This window comes from Notamacropus eugenii, chromosome 4 (genome assembly GCF_028372415.1).
Source record: "Notamacropus eugenii isolate mMacEug1 chromosome 4, mMacEug1.pri_v2, whole genome shotgun sequence".
NCBI lineage: Eukaryota > Metazoa > Chordata > Mammalia > Diprotodontia > Macropodidae > Notamacropus > Notamacropus eugenii.
The window spans coordinates 17,271,245-17,289,662 of record NC_092875.1 but is presented as its reverse complement, the minus strand read 5'-3'; the positions used below and the strand labels follow the sequence as shown (position 1 = coordinate 17,289,662).

The window sequence follows — 18,418 nt, the reverse complement described above, 5'->3', positions numbered from 1 at the left end:
AACCTAGATGTCATTTTCCACTCATTTTTTCTCCCCTCCCCACCACATCCAATATGTTGCTAGGGGCCCAGGATTCATCTCTGCAACATCTCTCAAATACATTCCTTTTCTTCTCTCACACTGACACCACTCCAGTACAGGCCCTCATCACCTCACATCTGGACTATCTCAATAGCCTGCTGGGGGGGGGGGGGGGGGGGGGGCGCGCGATCTGCCTGCCTCAAGTCTCTCCCCACTCCAATCCCTCCACTATTCAGCTGCCAAAGTGATCTTCCTAAAGCACAGGTCCAACCATGTCACCTCCCCTGCTCCAGTGGCTCCCCATTACCTCCAGGATTAAATTACAAATGCTCTGCTTAGCACTGAAAGTCCTTCATCGCCTAACCTCTTCCTACCTTCCAACTTTATCAACCAACAATACATTTTCAGCCTTATTTCATGTTACTCCTCTTCATGCCCTGTCATCTGCCTGTACTGAGCTATTCACTTTCTCTTCTCTGGCCTCCAGCTATTCCCCAAACATGGCACCATCTCTGAGCTGTGGGACTTAGGTTCCTCATGCCCAGCATGCTCTCCCTTCTCATTTCTACCTCTTGGCCCCCTTCAAACCTCAACTAAGATCCCACCTTCTGCAAGCAGTCTCCCCAGTCTCTCTTAATTCTTATGCTTCCTTCTAATTATTTCCTACTTATCCTGTAAATAGGTTGTTTTGTACATATTTGTTTGCTTGTCATCTTCTCCATTAGATTGGAAGTTCCTTGAGGACAGGACCTGTCTCTGCCTCTTTCTGTATTCTCAGTGCTTTACTTAGCACAGTGTCTGACACATAGTAGGTATTTAATAAATGTTTACTGATTGATACTAACTTAAATGTTCGAAAAATCATTTACATGTTATATCTCATTTGACCATCATGATAACTGTGAGATACATGCCATTATCATCACCATTTTTGTGATGAAGAACTTAGTTCAAAGCGCTTAAGTGGTTGCTCCAGGGTCACATCTCTTGTAAGTGTCTAAGACCGGATTTGAATCCAAGGTTTTCTGACAAGTCCCACCCTCTATCCACTATGCAAAATGCTTTCCAAAAGAGGCACTTAATAAATGTTTCTTGAAAAATAATATTTGCTAACTAATGTACAAAGTAAAACGTTGTTTCATTCGTCCTAAATCAACCAACACCCAAATAATTACTAACCACCTACTATGTGGAAGGCTTTGTGATAAGCGGTATTAGAGATACAATGTATAAGACATTGACCCTGATCTCCAGAAGTTTATTGCAGAGTGAAAAGAAAAAACAAAATATCCACACAAAGATAAATACCATCATATAATTAAATTCCAGACACTTCTATTAAGTTCATGCAGGAGCTGTGCCAGGTACTAGGGATGAAAAATGGCCAATCTTTCCCCTCATGGAGCTTACAGTCTACTGGAGGGATACAAAAAGAACACAGACAAAAACTTAAGAAGGGAAAGGGAATAAACACTTATAGAAAGCCTACTTTTGTCAGACACTGGATTAAATGCTTTTAAAATATCATCTTATTTGAACCTCAAACAAATCCTGCAAGGTAGATGCTATTATCCCCATTAAACAGTTAAGGAAAATGAGGCCAAGAGAGGTTAAGTGACTTGCCCAAGGTCACACTTCTAGTATGTATCTGGGGCCATATTTGAACTCAGGACTTCCAGACTCCAGGACCAGGGCTCTATCCACTAAGCCACCTTGGGAGTTATCTCTATATACACTGAGGGAACCACGGGAGAAGGAGTCAGTAAAACGGGTTGAAGGGAGTCTCTGGGGACACTCACACTTCCACTGTGCTCCTTTGGCACATTTAAGAATTGTGAGAGTTCAGAGGAAGGACAGATCACTTAGTGATCAGTGAAGGCAAAGTGCTGGACAACAAAGGGAGTAGAGGCAGAGGGAGGGAGGAGGAGGTGGCGACAAGGAAAGAGCAATGGCTCTCATCTAGTCAGAGGACAGGAGTCTAAGGACAAGCCCTGACACTGATGACTGGAAAATCCCATGATTTCTCTAAGACTCAGTTTTTCTTAGCTGTGAAAATGGAGTGATTATACTGGTACTACTCAACTCATGGAGCTGTTAGGGTATGAGTGGGGAGGGCAGATCTGCTGAAACCTTGAATTGCCGTAGACTTGGTAGCTGTTGCTGTTTATCAGCTACTTGGAGAGACGGCAAACAAGCCTGCTGGGTTCACCCTGTCTAGACCATTTATAACATCAGAGACCAAAATCCTATCACTTCCCAGACTAAAGAGTCACCATCCTCTCATCCTGTCCACACACACACACACACACACACACACACACACACACACACACAGCACTGCCCAGCCCCCGGCCACCAATCCCTTTCAGTGGGATAATGTACACATTCCATTTCGATGTTCTCACTGTATTCAGTGCAGAACCTCAACATATGTGACCTAAGTAGAGAAGAGAAGCCAAGAGAAATGTGGAGTGGGAGTGGAAAGGTAGAAGAGCTCTAAAAGGAATAAGTAAACCCAAAATAAAAAGCCAAAGGATTTTAAACAATTTTAGTAAGCAAAAAATAGCCCCAAGCTTTCAAAAATATGTTATACAATGTTAACAGCATTCTTATCATTCACTTCCATAGACACTTAGCAACTGCTATGCTATCCATGGAAGTGAATGATGCTTAGCAACTGCTAAGTATGATAGGAATGATACCCTCAAGAAGCTTAGGATCTATTTGTAAAACTATGACATAAACTCACATAAGTATAAAACAAAGTAGGATGTGAGAGGCAGAAAAGAGACATAGCAAAAAGAATAATCATAATGACACTTTAATACTTGCAGAGAGCTTAGCCAATGTTATCTCATTCAATCTCAGGCAGGGAGGCAAGTGCTATTTATCATTACCCGCACTGAGGAAATTAAGGGAAAAAAGGAAAGTGACTTGCCCTGAGACACACGGCTCATAAGCATCTGAAGACAGATTTCCAACCAGTTCTTCCTGAGTACAGGTCAAATACTCCATTCACTGAACTACGGAGCTGACACATGGAGGCAAGAATGTAATGAACACGAGCAGTCCAGGGGAATGAACTGTGGACTGTGTGAAGGAATATAAAATGAAATACGGCTGCAAAGCTAGGCTTCAGCCACATGAAATAGAGCCTTAAATACAAAATCAGTTTGTCTTTACCCAAAAGACAAGAGTGAGCTACAGAAAGCTTCTGAATAGGGGAGGGCCATGGGCAGACCTGAGCACTAGAAAGTCATTCTGACAGCTACATGAGGGAAAATGGATGGAAATGAGTAGAAATCATAACCAGTATCTGAACAGCCCTTGGTCTTGGTGTTTAGTGGGGTCCTAGGGCACACTACAGTAAAGTCTCATGAGGGCCCTAAGGTTAGAATGTCTTGTCTAAAAGGGTAACCTTATGAAATTGAGAGTCAGTTTGTACACACCAGTGCCCATCCCTGGAATCTACATATTTGGCTTACCACTGTAAGTACACAGGAGAAAGGAGGAGAGAGGATTTCTCTTCAATTATGCACCCCAGTCAGCTAGATGCTTCATCAGACACTCCACTCATAAATCTGGAGACCATGGGCACTCTTTTACCCTGAGCCCAACATTTACAAAAGCCAGCTCCAGTAATGGTTGACAAGGGAAAGTGATAGCAAGCCACTGTAATCGATCATTTTCTGCCCAATTGTAAATAAATGCTGCTTGAGGCTACATACGAGGATGGTCTTCCAAGCTTTGTTAAAATTACATCAATACTAAGAGAATGAAGTATCACTTTCCATCTTCAGTCTAAATGGTTTTCATGATACACTTCAGTAAAACACATGGCAAGTGACTCTTCCCCTGCCGATGTGTCAGCATAGCAAGTCATAGTAATGATCATGTGGCTACCTTGGCAAGAATAAGAAAATAAACCCAGTCTCTTGAAGACTTTTCATCATCTTTCACTGACGGCTATACAGGACTATTAAGTTCCTTTCAAGACAGCTTCCGATGCAGAAGCAGCAGGAATTGTTCTCAAACTGCCAAGTAAATATTCAGGAAATATTGCTAGCTTGGGTTATTTTCAATTCCCCTAAATATAATTAGGAATCAAATGTAAATCCTGTAACATTTGATGAGAAATTTAAAGGGACCATTAGGACAAGGAACAAACAGAACCTTTCTGGAATAGCCATTCTGCTATTTTCCGAATGAGTAAATACTGCAGAGTGAATTCTGACACTTGAAAACAGAATCTTCCAGAGCCAGAAATTTCGCACCTGACTGCCAGGAATAATACTTCAGTGGTTCAAGCAATCCTCTGTAACCAGTGCCCAGAGGGTTTTCCATAGTCAGAACCACAGGAGTTACTGCACATCAGGTACAACTGGAAAAACAGACACTTAGGAATATACAGTTTGCAGACATCTTGAAGGTAATACTTCAAGATATGCAGGAAAAGGAGTGGAAGGCTTTGGACACAAACAGGCAAAAGCCTTTTGAATTCCTTCATTTTGCACTGGGTTCTGTCCCCCTTCCTTTTTATGTTTCCGTCTGGCTTCTAGGTTGGGTTCTAGCACATTTGAAGGGGGAAGGAATACACTGACTCCCAAATAAAATAAGGAAAACCAATCTCACTGTTAACGGAAATCTAAACACTAATATGTGAGATATCCTAAGCTGCTGAATGAGGGAGACACAATGTCAGAGGGGAAACGCTAATCAATTAGCTCTAACAGGAGGCCTTTCAATTGACTGGGATGGGGCCATCCTGGGACAGGGCTGGCCACTGGATCTGGTGATCAAACTGAACACAATACCCTCTCATTCATTTCACACATGATTTGCATTTCTAACCTGAAGCAAAACACGGTATATATTGCACATCGGGCCACAAAGAAAGAGCCCTTTCTGCTAGTACTAGTGGACTACGCCTGGCAGCGGGTGAGGAGTGGGGCAGCGGGTGAGGAGGGGCACACACGAGTGCTGGATCCGCTTCGTTTTCCCTTAGAAGAATTCTAGGCAACATAAACCGCAGCCAAACAAATAAAAAAAAAAAAGCCAGGCTAAGCAGGGAACCACGGGGCTGACCTAATGGTTATCTTCTTCAGGCAGGCAAGTTAGCCCAGAGGTGCTCAGGTTCAAGCAGAGCAATAACTTGCGGAGAACTGCTGTCTCCTCCAAGTCCTGCGCTAGGGACCAGTCCCATCCTTGCAAACGCTAGTTCTGTGACCAATAGCAATTTATTTTGATAGAACCACTGGATTTTTTTCCGAGTTCTCAACAAAGGAGCCATATTAGGAAAAAATCTCGCAAAAAGAAAATTGCCCCCTCCCCTTCCCCCCCATCGATGCCTCACAACACACGCCCTGACACGCTGCCTCTCACTTGTTCATACACATAGCCTTGCACAAAGATTGTGTACACACACACACACATACACACACACACACACACACACACACACACACACACACACACACACACACTGCAGTCCAAGGAATGCTGACTGCGCGCTGCACGAATCAGGAGGAGCACTCTAGAACACATACCACCCACCCACACACCCACCCACCCACACACCCACACCCACACATACACACACAGACATACACACATACACACACAGACAGACACACACACCCGGCCCCGGGTCTGGGCGCTCGGGCTCGCCTGGGACACCATCTGTTGGGCCACTTGGGCTTGTCCAGGGCCGGCTCGCCCCCCAGCGGGGCCCGGGAGAAGCGCCCCGAGCCGCATTAACCCCTTCGGGCCGCGGGCACCCACCTGCAGAGCGACCGCAGCTCCCACTGCCCCAGGGGAGTTCTGGCCACCCCTCCCGAGCCCCCGGCTAGGCGGAGCCTCGCCCCCGCCCCGCGCCGCCCGAGGCCTGGCTCCTACGGGGTTCTGAGTCCCGAGTGGGCGGGTGGCCAAGAGGGGCAAACTTGAGAGCCTCCTCCCCCGGCCAGCCCAGCCCAGCCCAGCGGGACGCCTCCCGGCCCGGCTCGATCCAGCCGCGCGCCCCTGGCTCCAGCCCACGTCGGGGCGCCCCCCAGGCCCCTGGCACGGACGCTTACCTTCTTCCGGGGCTGCCATTTCATCATATTTGTAGAGCCGGGAGGGGGGGCATTAAGGGGCTGGCTGCGGGCGCGGGGCAGGGGCCGGGCGGCCACCACTGCAGGGCATGCTGCCTCCCGGCCAGCCCGAGTGCTTGGCCAGGCTCAGGGACCGAGCCCAGGAGCCGCCGCTGGGCGGGCGGGCAGGGCCGGAGGCTGGTCTCGTCGTCCTTGGGCAGCAGCGCCCCGAGCCTCAGGCAGGCTCCCCGTCAGGGGGCAGCGCGGCGGCCCGAACGGGGCATGGTCCCAGCGGGCTGGAGGCTACGGATGGAGCCGGCCCGGCCGCCTCCTCCACGGCCGCCGCCGCAGGCTCCCCGGCCGGCAGGCAGGGAGGGATCCCCCTTCAGAGAAGAGCCTGGAAAAAAGAGGTGCTCTTTGCTGGGCTGCAGCAAGGCAGCGTCGCTCCTGCCATCCGAGCCCCTCTGGGCGAAGGCTCCTCCTCTCCCAAGAGCCCGAGGCAGCGGGCAGAGCGGCCCCGCGGCGCAGCCTGCAGCAGCTTTCTCGTTTGGAAAATGCAGCCAAGTCCGTCCCAAAGACGTGTCTGTAACCCGGGCTTCTTCTCGCGGCTGCTCTTCCTTCTCGGAGGCTTGCCTGCTTACAAGGCTCAGCCCTTCCCGAAATGCCTCCACTCCCCCAAAAGCTGTCAACAGGGGAAAACTTGGTCAGTGTGTCTGGGTGGCTTGTTAAGCTTTGGGGGGGTGTTGTTCGGGGGATCTGGGGGGGTTCTGTTTTGTTTTTGTTTTTGTTTTTGAATTCCCAAGAACCTTGGTAGGGAAAAGCTGGAAGGAAATCCTGCAAGAACCCAACTCGCCTGCTCAGTCTGCACTAATGACTTCCTTCCCTTCTGGGCTAGCAGAGCCTGCCCAGCTCCAGCAAGCAGAGCAAGGATTTCTGGGTCTTAGTGCCACCACATCGGCTCGGGGAAGGCAGGCAAGAAGCCGAGTTTCAGAGGCAGCAGGCAGCTAGGATAACATCACCGGCCTGGGAGAGACCTTTTCCAAAAGATGGAGCTACGTCTATACATGAGCTTTGAGTATACTGGAAGTTACATGGAGGGGAAGAAATTAAGACACGGTAACCAAAAAAGGGGGACCACCAGGTTCTGTTTTTTAAACATGTTCCATGTTACCTCAGTTTATAGAAACACTTTTTAAATTCAAGACTTCTGTAAAAGTACAGCAACTTCAACAGAATATGTTGTCCCGGTCAAGTTAGGGCAATGATTCTACTGCCATAATAGACCCAGTCATGGGGCCCTGTGAAAAATATCCGCAGTAACGGCTTCAGGGAAACGACAGAAGGCTCTGGTTTTGTCTGCAAAATGCTTTGGACTTTCTGAATGGGTGTGCTCTACTGAAATACAAAACATGTTATTATTATAATAAGTGAGATTATTTTCAATGGTATGATTCTGTTATCTGTGCAACCAGCCCCTTACGAAACAGCAGCCACCTACTAAAGGAGGAAAGGAGTAGGGAGTAAGAACTACTCTTGGCTCACTGGCTGGATGACTCTAACTGAACAAGTCACTTCACCTCTCTGGACCTGTTTCCTTATTTGTAAAGTAAAAATAATCTAAGGATCAAAGGAAGTAAGAGGTTTCCAAAAATAAAGTCCTAGAGAAATATAATGATTATTAGCACCCTCCTATAGAGATCTTCTCTAGTCATGTCAAATGCCTCATGTACATGCATCACCATATCAAGGTACCGGAACATCAGTAAACATGGCTTTCCCTACACATATAAATCAAGTTTCTCTTTGATTAAAGAGAACTTCGGAGATCATCAAAGCTAATCTGCTGCTTTTACACCTGAGGAAACTAAGGCTTAGGAAGTGATTTGCTCCTGGTCGCAGTATCAGTAACACCTGGAAGGAAGACCCAGATCCTTCGGCTCTCAGCCCCTCTGTCTAGTCCTCCAGTACCACACCACTTTCAGCAAGTCACTGACTCATCAATCCATTTGGCAAATGGTTTCGATGTTTCCCTTTTAAAGCTGTGAACAGATGACTAAGCTATGTTAATAACTGGAGACTAAGAATCCATGAGTTAAAGTGTTAGAATTCGATCAAACTTCTCAGAGGTAATCATAACTAGCATTCATACAGTGCTTTAAGCTTGGCACTTCATGTCATTTCCCTTTATCCTCGAAGCAACCCTCTGAAGTAGGTACTATTAATATCCCTATCTTAGAGTTCAGGAAACTGAGGCAGCCAGTGCCTAAGTGATTAGCCCAGGGACTCACATCTAGTAAGTGTCTGAGGTAGATTTGAATGTAGGCTGTCTTCTGCATCGCCTCCTATGGCACCAAAGAGGCTCTTCTAAACTTTCTTGAAGAGGTTATTCAGTCCTGTCCAACTCTGTGACTCTACTTGGGGTTTTCTTAACAAAGATACTTGCCATATCCTCCTCCAGCTCATCCACCAGATGAGGAAACTGAGGCAACAGGGTGATGTGACTTGCTCAGGGTCACAGTGCTAGTATCTGAGGCTGGATTTGAACTCAGGTCTTCCTGACTCCAGGCCAAGTGCTTTATCCACTTGCACCACCCAGCTGCTGTTTCATCCCTGCTCAAACCTTCAGTGACTCCCCCATCCCTTACTCTCTTGGATAAGACCTTCGAGAAAGTCATATTTTACAGAACAAAACTGAGGCCCTTTGCACAAGTCCCCTCTTCCTTATCTCCCATCAGTCAGGTGCCTTCTCCCACTCTTTCCTGCTTTACTCTTGTCCCATGTGATAAAGTGCAGGATCTAATGCAAAATCCTCCACTTGGGGTTCAAAGTCCTTCATAAACTGACCTCCTCCTGTCTTTCCTATCCTCTTACACTTATTCTTAGATCCAGTGGCCCTGAATTCCTGGCTGTTTACTGACTGACTGATGGACATAATCTGGCAATATAAACCTCAGAGCTTTTGGGGGCAATGAAATTAAAGGCATGACCCTCAGAAATTTTATCAATGGCACACAAAGCATTTTTTAAAACAGCAGGACACAGTTTGATACATGTCAAGTAAATGTTTAAGAAGTACATAAATACTAACATAAGGGGTGGTGGTGCCCATGGCCTTGCCCTGGCTCCCACAGCTGGCACAGTCTGAAGTCGAGGTAGCCAAGGCTTCGGGCAAGGTGGTAAGTAGGTGAGAAGGGAGAGAGGTAGAGTCCCTTCTCCAGCCCAGCTCCTCCTGTACTAGAAGATATACCTTCAATAGGGCATTTTGCCTTGACAAAGACCTGAAGTTTGCTCGTGGAAGCTAGGTGGCACAGTAGATGGAGCATTACACCTGGAAACAAAGTTCTGAGTTCAGATGCCACCTCAGATTATCATGTGTATGACCTTAAATTAAGCAAATAACTTGTGTTTGCCTCAGTTACCTTATCTGTGAAGTGAGAATAATAAGAGCACCCACTTACCAGGGCTGTAAAGATCAAATGAAATAACATTTGTAGAGTCCTTAGCCCAGTGCCTGTCCCATAGTAGGCACCATATGTTAGCTCTGATTGTGGAAACAGCCATCAAAGGGTTGGAGCTTAGGAGTTAGGAGACACAGTTATGTGCGTTCTTATATGGTTTCTCTGGATGGAATCAAGCATGAGCAAACAAAAAACTCAAACTATGTTCCCCAATCTATCAGTCACTTTGGAATAAATGAAAATTCTCAAATGGTATCATAGAATTAACTGAAAGAACAAAAAAGGAAGCCGGTGCCTGCCCTCTAAGAGCTTCCAGCCTAATGAGGGAAGTGTGTAAAAGGGAACAGAAACAGAAGGGGGAAAGGTCCTTCTGGAAGCATGTCAGGAATGTGCCAGAACAGGAGTGGAATGAGTGAGGCTGTCCTGGGCCTGGGCACTTCCTCAAAATGGACATACTGTGAGAAACTCACCAATCACAGAAGCCAGATGCAAGGGCAGAGGAATCTCCCAGGAAGGAGAGGTTTTGGGGGCAAGATGGATGAGACCAGAGAGTCAGGAACAGAGCTAAGGGAGGGCCCGGGATTTGTATGGAGAATTTTCAGCACTTACTAACAATCTACTAATCAACAAACATACAAAGTGCCTGGTATATATCAAGCACTATGCTGCCAAGACACAAAATAGCCCCTTCCTGCTCTCAAGAAGCTTCTGTTCTTTTCAGGAAAGCGCGTACACACACTGGGCAGCGGCCCACTGGGGCCAGCTTGTCTTGGTTCAAAAAAGCTGACTTTCAATTTCAGCGGGAGCGTTTGAACCTCAGAAACTGACAAATGCTCCAAATCAGGGCACGATTTATTTTTCTATTGCTTGTCTAGACTTGAGAAAGTGATGGAGAAAAATGTTAACAATTCAGTTTAAATTTGAAAGTGTGTCACATATCCTTCTTTTTCCAGAGAGTCAGTTATTAAATATTTACCAGCACATGCCAACATATAAGTATAGATATACAAAATATACTTTGTATGCAGAAATACCAGTTACCTTCAGGATGGGAGGGCATTAGCAGCTGTCAGAGAATCTGGAAAAGCCTGATATAGGAGGCAGATCTTGAGCTAAGCTTTAAAGGAAGTTATGGATTCCAAGAAGTGGAGGTAGGAAGGTAGTGCATTCCAGGCATGGATATGGGTGTTGGAAGGTCATGTGTGAGGAGGAGCAAGAGTAGAGAGGCCTCAAGGAAAGAAAACCACTACAAATACTGGTTTGGTAGTGGAACAGCAATATTAATGTATTTTCTTGGATAAGGTTTTGTACCTGTTGGTCCAAATTGTTAATTCTCTTTTCATGCCTTTCTTTCCATAGTTTTCATTTCTTTTCCCATTATTGCCTCTACTGCTCTCACTTGGTTTAAAAATCATTTGTAGCTCTTTTTTTTCAGCTCTTGCTTTATATCTTCTAGGAATTCTTGTTAGACTTGTGTCCAAGCTGAATTTGTCTTTGAGGCTTGCCTTACCGATGATTTTAAGTCATTCTCTTCTTCTGAGTTTGTGTCCTGAGCATGCATCCCTGTCACCATTCTAGCTCATTCCTCTAGCCCACTTCCTGACTTTGGACTTTATTTTAGGGCAGATTTGTACACACTTCTGGAGTGACTGACTGGGCTGAACTTCTATCCTTCATGTCTTTCTGCTGCATTCACAACTCAAGCTGAGGGTCTGACAGTTTTCTATACTCTCAAAGTGATGTGATCTGCGGTATCTGCTCATTCCTCTCCTGGTCTATACTCTGCAAATTCCCCACCTAGGTTTGGTCTATTGGCTTATCCCTACTTGGAGCAGTTACTAGGAGACTTGCACATTCAGAGTGACTGAACGACAAGTTTGGGATTCCTGCCCTGGAGGCTAGAACTTCCTCTGCTCAGTATACAGCCAGGACCCACCATGACCACTCCTAGGTGCAGGCCCCCTCCTCTGTCAGTCTACAATCTGTGACTCAGAACTGGGGAGTGGACAACAGAGATGCCAGATGACATTGCACTCTGCATGTAACCCTAGGACCTCTTCTCGCCTTGGTGCTCAGGCTTAGCTCTCTCTCAATCCCTGTATGTGACAACACTCCTCAAAGCATGCTCCAGACTGGAACCTATCACCAGTGTCCACAGGCCTCTCTATGTCTACCCAAATTACTCCAAACTATGACTTTTTCTTGGATTTCCTACTCAGAATTCCATCTGTGTTTTCTATAGCATTGTGAAGGGCATGTGGTAGGCAAATTTATCTGACTTCTCTTCCTGCTACTCCATCACGTTGCCTTGGTTTATGTAAATTGCTCCTGTTTGTGGCTCATGACCTCTTACTAATGCAACTTATTCATATTATTAATATGTACAAGGGAGAGACCAGGGAGCAAAAAGCAACCAATTTTTTACCAATAAGACAGACTTTCCAGCCTCCCTACCACACCACACCATTTCAAATTCAGCATTGGCTTCTTTGTGTTTTTCCATGACTCCTATCTCCCCCCTCACAGCTAAAGAAGAAGAATTCCTTGAAATGGAACCTACAGAGCTGACTGAGACAAGAGGGAAGAATTTCTGAAACAAGGGCTGGACAAAGTACACAGAGTTTGCTCTGACCACTCTATGGCAGAGAGGCACGATGGAAATCTACACTGGATAGCATCTTCACTACTTTCTGTATCAGATATCCCATTTCTACCAGTGAGCAGCTAGACAGCACCATAATACACAGAGCGCTGGGCTTGGAATCAGGAAGACTCATCTTCCTGAATTCAAACACAGCCTCAGATGCTTACTAGCTGTATGACTCTGGGCAAGTCACTTCATCTCATTTGTCTTGGTTTCCTTATCTGTAAAAGGAGATGGAGAAGGAAATGGCAAACCACTTCAGTATCTTTGCCAAGAAAACCACAAAAGGGGTCTTGAAGTATTGGACACAACTGAAGAACAACTGAACTGACCACAAGATCAATCTTTTTTTCTCTTTTGAAAGTTTTTTAAAAAAAAATTTTCATGTAGAAATGATCTAAATATGACCCTGAAAAAATGAAAAGAGGATTCAGGATGGTAGAAGAGCTGGAAATTTAGTGTGATCTCCCCCAACCTCAATTGCTAGGCCAAAGAAACTCCCCTGATGGGAAAATTTTTTTTTAAAGTTATAGTGAGTCATTTTTTCAGCCTATGTTTGCACAGGGAAACAAACAGAAAGGTCTGTGGACACTGGAGACAGCCTGGCCGCGGATATGCCATGTAGAACATCCCAGTGCCTAGGGACAGAAAGAGGACTGTGGCTTTGTACCAGAACAAGAGGAGGTTCCAGATTCATACAGGTGGCCACTTTGTCACTCACTACTGAGTTCTGGGTCAGAGATCTATGGGGGACTAAGAAGGGTAGCTGCAGGTAGGATTTAGGATTTAGGTAGGCATTTAGGATCAAGGAATGCTATGGTGGATACCCAGCAAAAACCAAGTTCAGAGGCAAATAGCATGGGGAACAGAACTGATCTGAGTTCCAACTTCTAGCCCAGTCTGAAACCTGTGGAAAAATAACCAGGGCAGGAAGTCTGCTCTTTGAGAACACTGGCAGCTGGCAGGTCACCAGCCTGAGATGGCCCTGAGAAACGTGAATAGCCCAACACTCAATACCTCAAGAAAGCAACTGCAAGGAGCCTCCAGAAAGGACCCAGCCTGAAAATAAGGTCCACAGTGAGGATGGAGGCTGGAAGCACAAGCAGACAAAAAAAAGAATCTCACCATGAAAAACCGTTACAGGGCCAGGGACACTCGAGACACAAAGTCCAAAACATATGCAAGCAAAGCCTCAAAGAAAAATACAGCCTGGGCACAAATTCAACTAGAATTACTGGGAGAGATGAAGTAAGGGTTTTTCAAATGTTTTTATAAATGAAATAAAATGCTAGAGGAAAAAAATGGAAAAAAGTAAGACCTATAGAAGAATTGGAAAAGGAGTTAACAGCTTAATACAAGAGGTACAAAACCCTACCCAAGCAAAAAACTTCTGGGAAATTAAAATGGACCAAGTGGAAGCTAGTGACTCCATGACACAACAAGAAATATTAAAATAAAATCAAAAGACTAAAAAAATGGAAGAAAATGTACAGTATCTCATAGCAAAAACAACTGACCTAAAAAACAGATGATGGAGAAAAATTTAAGAATCACTGGACTACTTGAAAGTCATGGCAAAACAAAAAACAAAGAGGCTAAATATCTTATTTCAAGAAATCTTAGAAGACTTAGATCTCTTAGAAGCAAAGAGTGAAGTGAGATAGAAAGAATCTACTGATCAGCTATTGAAAGAAACCCCAAAGTGAAAACTCCCAGGAGCATGACAGCCAAACATCAGAGCTTCCAGGTAGAAGAGAAAACACAGCCAGAAAGAAAGAAGTCAAGTATGAGGAGCCACATTCAGGATCGAACACAATTCAGTAGGCCCCTCCCCACCACCACCACAATGGAGCAAAGAATTTGCAGGGCCATATTCCAAAAGGCATTCTAGGCCCACAGCCAAGAACAACTAACCCAGAAGACATGAGCACAGTCATGGAGCAGGAGCAGAGAGGAGGGGGAATGAGCCTCTAACAAAACAGAAGACTTCCAAGCATTCCTGATGAAAAGACCAGAGCTATGAAGAAACTTTGAAGTCTAACACAGGAGGGAAGAGAACTTTGTGAGTGATCACAAGTAATTAAACAAAAATAAACTGCTTACATTCCAGTGGGGGAGGGGGACATACACATGTCCTTTCTGACTCTCATCATCATTAGTGTCAAAAAGGTTCTAATTAGAAGGCCTGTTAGTGGCTCTGTTATGATCCGGAAAAAAAAAAAAATGGACAGGGAGCCAAAGAGGCAGACATGGGGCAGGGGCGGGAGAGAGAAAGAAAGGAAGGTTAGGGAAAATTCTCTCACATCTTTGGTGTGGAGAGTTTATATAGATGAGGCAGTGGTAGAGGTCTTGACTGACCCTTAAACCTTCACTCTCATCTGAATTGGTCAAAAGAGGGAAGAATACAGGCATGTGCATACATCTGGGTACAGAAATATATTTTATTCAGCAGGGAAAGAAAAGAGAGAAAAGAAGGAATTAAAGGGAAGTATTGAAAGCTATGCTGACTCAGTGGCCCACTGTTCCCAGATCTGCTTATCAATCAGTGTTAAGGGGAGGCATCACCCAATCTCCTGGTCAAGTCATCTCCTACCTGTATATACCTGGAAACTGTCCTGTACTTGCTACCTTATGGAGGAACTGAGATGCAAGGACCCCACCCTGTTGGTCTTTATCTCATTACTAAAGCTACCAATAAAAACTGGTCCCACCTTGAAGCCTGCTGATCGTCCATGACCAGCTCTCTGTGAATTATAATAAACTTCTTTTAATTCTTATTGTCCTGAGTTTTGCTTCATTAAACAGGGTAAAAGTCCAAGCAAAGATGTTTTTTAACAGAGGATAAATTAAGAGATGGATGGATCCTAAGCAAAAGAACCTCTAAGGATGTACCAAAATATCTATACCTCCTCTTGAGGTGGCAAAGAATTGGGAACTGGAGTGGGTGCAGGGAACGAAACGCCAATCAATTGGGAAATGGCTGAACAAGTTATGGTATCTAAGTGTCCTAAAATACTACTGTGCTGTAATATATGATGAAGGGCATGGTTTCAGAGAAACCTGGGATACCGAGTGAAGTACACAGAACCAGGAGAACAGCTATACAAGGATAACAATATATTAAAATGCCGAACCAGAGGACACATGGTAATGACTCCAGAGGACATATGGTAAACCATGCCTAACAGAGAGATGAAGAATGAGACATATAAATGCACGTGCATTATGTATGTACAGATATACATGTATACACATATACATGTGTATGTTCACCTTTTGGACATGGCCAACGCAAAAATCTGTTTTGCTTGATTAAATATATTTATAACAGGAGTTTTTTCTATCTCAATTGGGGGGTGGGGTGGAGATGGCCATAGATTTTTGCTGATTGAATAAAAACAAAATTTAATTAAAACAAAAGAAACGAAAGGCCTCGAAACATTCTTCGGTGCTTACTGAATATTTCTGTTGGATCACTTGCACACGCCTTGGATGGTGACTCCATTTTTCCAGCAATCTGGCAAGAGGTATTTCAGTTTCCATTTAAATCAGGTACGACTCAATGTATTAGTATTACATTGAGTCTTAAATACTCAGATTAATGTCTTTAAAACACTTAATTTTTTCTCTTTTGTCCCTTAAATATTTTTTTTTTACTTAACCCAAATTAAATCCCCCAATTACAATTGGGATGTTTACAGAATTACTGATTAATACACCTGCTCTATTAGAAGCTATTCAAATAGACCATTACTGAACCAGCACCGTTTAAAATATTATAATTTAGCATTATCAGCTCAACAGCCACCAAATGACATTTTGTGCGCTCTGGAGTTACTAAAAGGCATTTCACCACTCCTTCATTTGTGAACACAGTACTGTGCAATTCATGGTGTTTTTTTTTTTTTCATTTTAAACAGAATGTAAAGTATTCTATTAAAATGGCATTTTCCTCAATAATTACTCGTTTCATTCAAACCAGAACAAAAGGAAAAACGGAGGAATGCTAAGAACACACACACCTTTCCTTCTTTGGGAGACTTTGTGCAGGGCCCCCTAAGGTGTGACAGGGATGACAATGAGCCCTAAGGAGTTGGCCTCACACTTACTGACAGCTATTGTGCTTTGAATACAGCATTAATCCCAGCTCTAAGAAGAATTTGAAAGCCTACTGTTGTCCCTGAAGACCTTCTCCTAACGAGGTGGTGCAGAGTGGGCTAATTCCATGTATGTTGGTGCCTCTTAGTGATCTGTTCAAACAGTGAAGTCAGTCTCTTGCCCCCCGCCCCTTCCTTGGGAAGTGCTTTCTGAACATAAAAGAAATGAAAAACATCATCCCGGTACAATACAATCATACATTATCTTTGCCACCTTGCCCCACTAGTTCAGGGTTGTGGTAGAGGATGCCCCACTCCAAGAATATGACCTAGAACCTGGGCAAAAGGCCCAAAGCTTGGCATCACTCCAGCCAAACTCCCAGCCCTTGGGTGGCGCTAGCTCAAAAACCATCACCCAGTACTCCTGGCCTGCTGCTGAACCTTGCCTTTTCTACCTTTACCATATCTCCTATTGCCTTGAGGAATAACTGTGAATGATTCCTTCCACATCGCAGGACCTAGCGATGCATCGTGGGCTCCCCCCTCCCCACCCCCCAGCCCCAGCAATCTGGAAGATCCAGGTAACCCTTTTTTGGCCTTCCCTGGTTTGGTTTCTAATTTTTGCCGATTCTTTTCCTTCACTGAGACAAAATCAAAAGTTCACTGTAATTAAAAGCTAAAATTTTCCGCTATTATAATGATAATAAAATATGGACTTTAGTATAGTTTTTCTTTTTAAACTGAGGCAGGGAAAGAGACAAGTTCCAATTCATTCTCCACCTCTGAAGGGCAAGGAAATGACAAGAGTGGGGGGCTTGCAGTGAGGAGTTCTGGGTCTTAATATCAAATTGTGTTAGAATTGTGTCTTGTGCTGGTGCCCCAACTACCCTTCCCCCTTCACATCAGTATTATATAAGTTTATATATAAGTAAGTTTATAAGGAGCCAGTATAAAGCAATGATATAAGGAGGTAAAACTGCAAAGGGGAAACAAGAGTTCATGTACAAACTGTCCCAAAGATCAAATTAGCAGAATTTACAAATTGTATCATATATCACATCATGGTAACACGCTGAATCGGGGTAGCCATCTTGACTTTGCTGTCAAGGATTCTTGGTCCTATGATATATAAATCTCAGACAAGTTGCAGACATCCATAGTAAGTACAACAGAACACCAAATGGTTCTGGTAAGCTTGAGATGACATGCCTATGGTCACTTTAAAGTTTTGCCAACAACTTTGAGATGATCTGGACACAGAAAAGAGTTAGCATTACCCGCCCCCAACCCCTATAAGACCTCAGATTCCTGTCCTCATCCCTACCCTCTTCCATCTCCATCAGGTGGCTCCACACTGCTGAGTGCCCCCAAGTCTAATCCATGTTTGCGTGAGCTCCTTACTGTGCTTTTTCTCCTTCCCATCCTCTTCCCACACTGCCTGTCTTTCTCCATCCCTTCATCCTGTCCCCATCATCTGCCTCGGTATCCTTCTTTTGCCATTTGTCTCTGTACTTTCTGTGTCTTTTGCCCCCAGACCCTCCGTGCCTTATTAGAATGGAATTGCACAATCCACCACAGTAAATGACCATAGTAATCTAGTGTTTGATAAACCCAGAGATCCAAGTTTTAAGGTCAAGAACTCACCATCTGACAAATTGCTGGGAAAACTGGAAGACAGTTTGGCAGAAACTAGGTAAAAACCAACATCTCACACCATATACCAAAATAATGTCAAAATGGGAAAATTATTTAGACACAAAGGGCGATATAATAATCCCAAATAAATTAGAGCAATGTGGAAAATTTTACCTACCAGATCTACAGATAAAGGAAGAATTTATAGCCAAACAAGAGAGAGACAGAGGATCACAGGAAGTAAAATGTATAATTTTGATTACATGAAATTTAAAAGGTTTTGCACAAACAAAACCAATGCAACCAAAATCTGAAGGAAAGCAAAGAACTGGGATTTTATAGCAAGTTCCTTTAATAAAGGCTTCATTTCTCAAACATATAGAGAACTGAGTTAAATTTATAAAAATAAGAGCCATTTCCCAATTGGTAAATGGTCAATGGGTATGAACAGTTTTCAGAAAAAGAAATCAAAGCTATCAATTGTTACATGAAAAA

The 18,418-nt window shown here is 44.3% G+C and overlaps 1 protein-coding gene across 3 annotated transcripts in view; it reads right to left on the bottom strand.

Moving 5' to 3' along the window:
- The window catches only part of TTC28 (tetratricopeptide repeat domain 28), a 702,579-nt gene that overhangs the window by 487,173 nt on the left and 196,988 nt on the right, over positions 1 to 18,418 (bottom strand). The window contains exon 2 of one of the 3 annotated variants that reach the window (XM_072600074.1): positions 6,093 to 6,771. The exons of the other annotated variants lie outside the window; for them this stretch is intronic. Within the exon in view, the coding sequence (XP_072456175.1) occupies positions 6,093 to 6,119 (27 nt within the window). The 5' untranslated portion in view covers positions 6,120 to 6,771. The remainder of the gene's footprint in view (positions 1 to 6,092; positions 6,772 to 18,418) is intronic. 3 annotated transcript variants of the gene reach the window in all.